An 8042-nucleotide genomic window follows, 5' to 3' on the forward strand; every position below is an offset into this window, starting at 1 on the left:
GGTCCCTCATCTCTTACCCAGCCCCTAGCATGGCTCTCCATCTCAGTCCTGGTCCCTTGCATAGCTTCCCATTAGATTCCTGGTCCCCAGCATGGTCCCTCATCTCTTACCCAGCCCCTAGCATGGCTCTCCATCTCAGTCCTGGTCCCTTGCATAGCTTCCTGGTCCCCAGCATGGCCAGACTTGTATAGTGGGCAGGTCCTGCTCAGATGACTCAGGACCAGGGTAGATGAGCATCACTTATTTTTACCATGTTCCCAACATAATATAAACAATTTATGATACCAAAATACTCTTCAATATTCGATCAAATTGACTACAACTTCCAGCTTGAATGAGAGCTTGCTGCAAACACGTATGGATTCAACTTTCGAAATTAGATCATGTCCCTCCTTTACTAGCCCGAAAACCATATGTATAAGACCATTCCCCAAAGGACCACAATCACTGTGAACTTTTCTCTTATTAAACTTTCCTTCAGCCCTATCTGCTTCCAGAGGAATGTGCTTACCATTATGTTCATCCTTGAAAATCACAAAGAGTTCCCATTTAGGAGAACTCGGCGCAGATTACAATAAACATATTTGGAGATCAGTGTCATAACTATATTACTCTTTAAAAAAAAAATAGTCAAGGACTTCTGGCAGATGACACGTGGGTTGTAGCACAAATGTGTCCTAAAGTTATAATTAGTGCTTGAATATTGAGGTAACTTTAAGGTGGTGGCGTTGGTGTGCGGGCTCAGGTATGTCCTTTAGATAAGGATATACTGGCTATTGTCTCAATTTTAACATCAGTTTTGAGGGACAGCCAATGTCATTGTTTACATCTACCACAGTAGTGCTCCTAAATTCCTGTATTATGGAAAATTTAAGAGTGAAGGAAATTAATGAACCGTCATGAATGTTGTTCTCTCCACAAAAGGCATTTATGGAATATGGACTCTAAATGGTCATTAAAGGGGTTATCTAACATAAAGGGACTTTAGAACTTACCTGTCAGACAGTAAGGGACATGCTTGTGTTGATTGATTGTTAGGATTTGTGCTTGTGTTGGTTGTAAACGGCCATGTTCTATGTCCCCCATAAAGCTGCTGGTTTGTTTGTGTGAACTGGCTATTTCCTGTTTCTGTTCCCTCCCTCCAACTACAATCCCCAGGATCCTTTGTTTCAAGGTGGGAGGTGATGTTTCTCCCTCCCACACATCGGCCACCCCATTGCAGCACAGCTAGGCTCCTTTTAATGTTGTGCTGTGCTTGAAATTAAAATTTCCTGCAGACCTGTGAAGAATGATCTCCTCCCCACCCAGCTGTCGGTCCACCCATTAAAGCACTACCATGCTCCCTCTCAACACCTGACTAATGATGCATTTTTCTCAGGCTGCACTGCACAGATCACATAAGAATTGGGAGACCTGCCATCAATCACGGGTACTGACTATTATAAACTACATTAAATTTTCAGCCCCTGTTGCATAGTCTAATAAAAAAAATGTCCTAGAATTAAAGATGTTGGTCCAGTTTTCATTAACCCTATTTGAGAATTTCAAGAGGGGGGGGGGGGGGGGGTTCTTTATTTATTTAATAAATGTGGTTACTCTGTAACCTACAAGAGAACCTGGCTAAAAGTGTTCATTTCCCATTGCGGCAACACCACAGGGGGAAAAAAAAAACATTACAAGGTGCCCATTGAAATCCACGTGCTTGGTCCTACAACGTGAAATATGTCTTTTTCAACCAGTCTCTCCCCTACGGCTAATGGTTGATTGTCTCAAATATGAGATCCCTATCTATTCCCTTATGATGACCTAAAAAGTAAATTCTAAAACAGAGAATAGGAATACGGAATCCTGGTTGACCCCCATAAACTAAGATCTAAGAATCATGTAAAAGATTTCTTACCTTCTACAGCTCTCTTAAAGAAGACCTTACAGCTCCCGCAGGTGAGGACCCCATAATGACATCCTGATGCCTCATCTCCACAGATTAAACAGATCTTCTGGGGTGAAGAGTCAAAGCCGTATTGGGATGTCTGATCCGGTTCTTCAGACCTTTAGATACAGAAATATGCATAACAGTGTGACCATTGCATATAATATGGATCACAGAAACCATGCTTTAAAAATGGGGTCTACTGGGTTTTTTAAGATTTTTTTTAAGATACCTGTCAGATCCAACAAAAAAACTTTTTTTTAACCCCTTAAGGACGCAGCCCATTTTCACCTCTAGGACGAAGGCCTTTTTTGCACATCTGACCACTGTCACTTTAAACATTAATAACTCTGGAATGCTTTTACTTATCATTCTGATTCTGAGATTGTTTTTTCGTGACATATTCTACTTTAACATAGTGGTAAATTTTTGTGGTAACTTGCATCCTTTCTTGGTGAAAAATCCCCAAATTTGATGAAAAAATTAAAAATTTAGAATTTTTCTAACTTTGAAGCTCTCTGCTTGTAAGGAAAAAGGATATTCTAAAAAATTTTGGGGGATTCACATATACAATATGTCTACTTTATGTTTGCATCATAAAATTTATGAGTTTTTACTTTTGGAAGACACCAGAGGGCTTCAAAGTTCAGCAGCAATTTTCCAATTTTTCACAAAATTTTCAAACTCACAATTTTTCAGGGACCAGTTCAGGTTTGAAGTGGATTTGAAGGGTCTTCATATTAGAAATACCCCATTATGAAAACTGCACCCCCCAAAGTATTCAAAATTACATTCAGTAAGTGTTTTAACCCTTTAGGTGTTTCACAGGAAAAGCAGCAAAGTGAAGGAGAAAATTCAAAATCTTCATTTTTTACACTCACATGTTCTTGTAGACCCAATTTTTGCATTTTTACAAGGGGTAAAAGGAGAAAATTTATACTTGTATGTGTAACCCAATTTCTCTTGAGTAAGCACATACCTCATATGTCTATGTAAAGTGTTTGGCGGGCGCAGTAGAGGGCTCAGAAGCGAAGGAGCGACAAGGGGATTTTGGAGAGTACGTTTTTCTGAAATGGTTTTGGGGGGGCATGTTGCTTTTAGGAAGCCCCTATGGTGCCAGAACAGCAAAAAAAAAAAAACCCACATGGCATACCATTTTGGAAACTAGACCCCTTGAGGAACGTAACAAGGAATAAAGTGAGCCTTAATACCCCACAGGTGTTTCACGACTTTTGCATATGTAAAAAAATTTTTTTTAAATAAAATCTCAGGAACTAGCTCAGGATTTTCACTGATTTTGCAAGGGTTAACACCTATCTACCATCTGCACCATCGGTTGCTGCTTTGTCCACGTTGGAACTGCATAAAAACTATTGGGGAGATTTATCAAAACCTGTGTAGAGGAAAAATTGACCAGTTGCTCATAGCAACCAATCAGATTGATTATTTAATTTTTCAGATGCCTTTTCAAAAATAAAAGAATCAAACTGACTGGTTGCTATGGGCATCTGGTCAACTTTTCCTCTGCACCAGTTTTTGATAAATCTCCCCATATGTCTCCATGTATAAGTATGATTTGTTATTAATCACAGCAAGGGTAGGATCACATGTAACGGACCGCAACGTATTATATGCTGCCAATGACCGACCCTAGTGAGCCCCCTGCCTTTGCCACTCGTAGCAGCATCCGCTTCTATGAGCACACACAGAGCGATCTGCGCTACTGTACTAAACTGCGCACACGTGTGCAGTTTACTCTCTCCTACTCTTGCTCTCTGCCTAGTTCAGGAAGCAGGGGAGCGGCTGCGATGTCTTTGAGTAAAAACTGTACATGCGCAGTTTACTACATTCGCGCAGATCCCTGTGCGTGCACTCGGATTGCTGCTACCAGCGGACACACCACTGGTAGCAGAAATCCGAGTGCACACACAGGGATCTGCTCAACTGTAGTAAAGTGCGCATGGGCACAGGCAGGAGGCTCAGTCTAGGGTCGGTCATCAGCGGATCCGCAGTGTAAAATACGCTGTGGATCCATTATGTGTGACCCTACCCTAAAGTTGCCCTGCTCTTTATTCCTGCTCCAGTCGTCCTGGCTTCACCGGCACCCATGTAACTTCAAGGGTACCCCAAGATCACATCAGTCGGGCACTGTATTTGGGTATTTGGGTGAGGGCAAAGCAAGGGGTTAACATCACTCAAACATCAGTGCAGCCCTGCCTAACACCTCTACTACATGCGCTGGAGGGGTGCCCCAGGGTCAAAGGCTCCACTCTAACTATCGTGACCCCCTTGTGCTAGTAAATACAAGTCCCAGCTGGCCCTTGGATAGCACCTTCAACCTCACAGTGGCATTCTGCATTACAACACCTTTCTAATGCAATTATATTATAATAAAAATCAATCTGTAACCAAATAGTTAAACTGAAAACCAGAACCGTTCTCTGCCTTCCGTTACCCGGGATCTCTGAGTTCTGCACAGCGATGTTATCATAGGCGAGAAGGCAAGAACAATACTTGGAATTTCATTATATCAAGTGGCAGAGTGACCTGGTTTCAATACCCTTCATAATGAAGGTAAAGTGGAGGAGCTTAGTTGCCAATACTGTAGTGTTTAATTATTTACCCAGCATGGGATTTTTGACAGGACTGTGGGGAGAGTTCTGGGGGTACAGTGACAAAATACTGTAGGTCAAAGACAGATTCAGCTAAGCTACTTTGGGGAAACAATAGGGGACTATAAATTCCCTTTCACAGAATACTACAATGCATAGTGTGCTAAAATGTTGGCTAGATGGCGGTACCAGCTCGAGAATCCCCCAACTATAAAGGGGAAGAGGTCATTTGACTTTTTATTTGACAATCTCAACATGATGATAAGTAATACATCCCCTAGACTTCAACGGGTAGAGCCAGCTTATGCCATAAACATATAGGTAAACAGATACAGAGGGGCAAAAAAGTATTTAGTCAGCCACCAATTGTGCAAGATCTCCCACTTAAAAAGATAAGAGAGGCTGTAATTTTCATCATAGGTATAACTCAACTATGAGAGATATAATGAGAAAAAAGTCCATAAAACCACATTGTCTGATTTTTAAAGAATTTATTTTCAAATTATGGTGGAAAATAAGTATTTGGTCACCTACAAACAAGCAAGATTTCTGACTCTCACAGACCTGTAATTTCTTCTTTAAGAATCTCCTCTGTCCTCCACATGAAACCTGTATTAATGGCTCCTGTTTGAACTTGTTATCAGTATAAAAGACACCTGTCCACAATCTCAAACAGTCACACTCCAAACTCCATTATGGCCAAGACCAAAGAGCTGTCGAAGGACACCAGAAACAAAATTGTAGACCTGCACCAGGCTGGAAAGACTGAATCTGCAATAGGCAAGCAACTTGGTGTGAAGAAATCAACTGTGGGAGCAATTGTTAGAAAATTGAAGACATACAAGACCCCTGATAATCTCCCTCGATCTGGGGCTCCATGCAAGATCTCCCCCCATGGTGTCAAATGATCACAAGAACGGTGAGCAAAAATCTCAGAACCAAACGGAAGGACCTAGTGAATGACCTGCAGAGAACTGGGACCAAAGTAACAAAGGCTACCATCAGCAACACACTATGCCGACAGGGACTCAAATCATGCAGTGCCAGATGTGTCCCCCTGCTTAAGACAGCACATGTCCAGGCCCATCTGAAGTTTGTTAGAGAGCATTTGGATGATCCAGAAGAGTATTGGGAGAATGTCATATAGTCAGATGAAACCAAAGTAGAACTTTTTGGTAAAAACTCAACTCGTCGTGTTTGGAGGAGAAAAAATGCTGAGTTGCGTCCAAAGAACACCATACCTACTGTGAAGCATGGGGGTGGAAGCATCATGCTTTGGGGCTGTTTTTCTGCTAAGGGAGCAGGAAGACTGATCCGTGTAAAGGAAAGAATGAATAGGGCAAAGTATCGTGAGATTTTGAGTGAAAACCTCCTTCTATCAGCAAGGGCATTGAAGATGGAACGTGGCTGGGTCTTTCAGCATGACAATGATCCCAAACACACCGCCCGGGCAACGAAGGAGTGGCTTCATAAGAAGCATTTCAAGATCCTGGAGTGGCCTATCCAGTCCCGAGATCTCAACCCCTAAGAAAACCTTTGGAGGGAGTTGAAAGTCCATGTTGCCCAGCGACAGCCCTCAAATCAAATTCTCCTGTTGCTGTATATTTAGCCCAGCAGCCTGCACCTGTAGGCCAGGTCCGTATAATAGTTTGTAATCAATAGTGCTGGCCAACTTATTATTTGTTTGTATTACACATATGGGGGAGTGGCTGCCTCCATGTTGGTTCTTACACCCCACCCACCTCTATCAGGTGTATATAAGGTGTCTTGGATGTTTCAGATCCTGCAATGCCTGCTGATCTATTCACACAGAGGCATATTCATAGTGTAGGGTCTGTCCCAATGAGATCACCTTACCGTGGTGGGACGGTCCAAGCTATTTGGCTGCCAAAAGTCAAGCTAAGTATCTCACAATTTCATTACTGCACCATAGCTGAATAGCTTCTCATGTTGTATCTATATACTCATCTATATCTTTGTGCTAGCAGTGTGCTGCTGTATTCTCCTCTTTCTGTATATTTAGCCCAGCAGCCTGCACCTGTAAGCCAGGTCCGTATAATAGTTTGGAATCAATAGTGCTGGCAACTTATTCTTTGTTTGTATTGCACATATGGGGGAGTGACTACCTCCATGTTGGTTATTGCACCCCACCCACCTCTATCAGGTGTATATAAGGTGATTTGGATGTTTCAGATCCTGCAATGCCTGCTGATCTTTTCACACAGAGGCATATTCATAGTGTAGGGTCCGTCCCAATGAGATCACCTTACCGTGGTGGGACGGTCCAAGCTATTTGGCCGCCAAAAGTCAAGCTAAGTATCTCACTATTTCATTACTGCACCATAGCTGAATAGCTTCTCATGTTGTATCTAAATACTCATGTTTTATCTATATCTTTGTGCTAGCAGTGTGCTGCTGTATTCTCCTGCTGCTGTATATTTAGCCCAGCAGCCTGCACCTGTAAGCCAGGTCCGTATAATAGCTTTGGAATCAATAGTGCTGTCCAACTTATTCTTTGTTTGTATCTATCTATCTATCTAATATCTATCTATCTATCTATCTCATATCTATGCATGTCACTAAGCCTTGCCCAGAGTATTTAGAATCCTTCATTAAGGAGAACCTATCTATGCTTCATTGTCACCAATAATAAGACTAAACTTCTTTTTCCTCTAAAACTTGGTTCAGAAGCACAGATTATGTGCACATTCTGGGAAACACTTGCTGATGGCAAGGTTTTTTTTTTTTTTTTTTCCACTAGTCCGTGAACAGATCTCAGGGGTTCACAATTCTGAATGTAGAGACTTAGTGGTAGGAGCTGAAGACATCATTGACGGAAAACAGTGATATATATATTTTTCCATCTTACAGTTATAGGAGATGTCTCCGATTTCATTTATACTCAGCGGTAAAAACATTAGGGGTCCACAAGCTTAGCCGAACTACCAAACCGTCTGTAGTTAAAATACAAAAGTAAAGCAACTTCTTGGTAGGAAATTTCAGTATTTTGGGCTTGGAGAGGTACCCAACATCGGCCATGGAGAGACACCACAGCAAAGCACATGTACATTGACTGACAGCCATACAACACCCAGAGAGAACTGTGCACAGTTGCCATAGCAACTCTACATTCATTGTGAAGTGGTGTCTCTCCATGGCCGATGCCTGACAGAAAGGAGGTACACATTAAAGAAGTTGGCCAACATATGGCCACCAAAGGCTTTCATCTAGCAGGCATCTGGCTTTAATACAGGGTTCTTACCCCATGAACCTGCTATTCCTGGAGACTGTCACCCATCCCTCCACACTAGGACAAGCCATATTTCCCATAGAATTCTAGGGCATTGCACATGCTTGGTCTCTGCTCCATACAACACCTTATAATGTGGACATTCTGGTATTAATACAGGATCCCCCATCCTAGTCTGTGGCAGCAGAGGTCCACCCTGGCAGTCTGACTGAAGTAGGTTCACCCCCTACCTTTCCCTGTTACAAGCTTA

The 8042-nt window shown here is 42.2% G+C and overlaps 1 protein-coding gene across 3 annotated transcripts in view; it reads right to left on the reverse strand.

Moving 5' to 3' along the window:
- PGR (progesterone receptor) overlaps window positions 1–8042 on the reverse strand; it is a 92749-nt gene that overhangs the window by 55818 nt on the left and 28889 nt on the right. For all 3 annotated transcript variants that reach the window (XM_056561540.1, XM_056561541.1, XM_056561539.1), the window contains one exon: window positions 1901–2049. In XM_056561540.1, the coding sequence (XP_056417515.1) occupies window positions 1901–2049 (149 nt within the window). The remainder of the gene's footprint in view (window positions 1–1900; window positions 2050–8042) is intronic.

This window comes from Hyla sarda, chromosome 2 (assembly GCF_029499605.1).
Source record: "Hyla sarda isolate aHylSar1 chromosome 2, aHylSar1.hap1, whole genome shotgun sequence".
Taxonomy (NCBI): Eukaryota; Metazoa; Chordata; class Amphibia; order Anura; family Hylidae; genus Hyla; species Hyla sarda.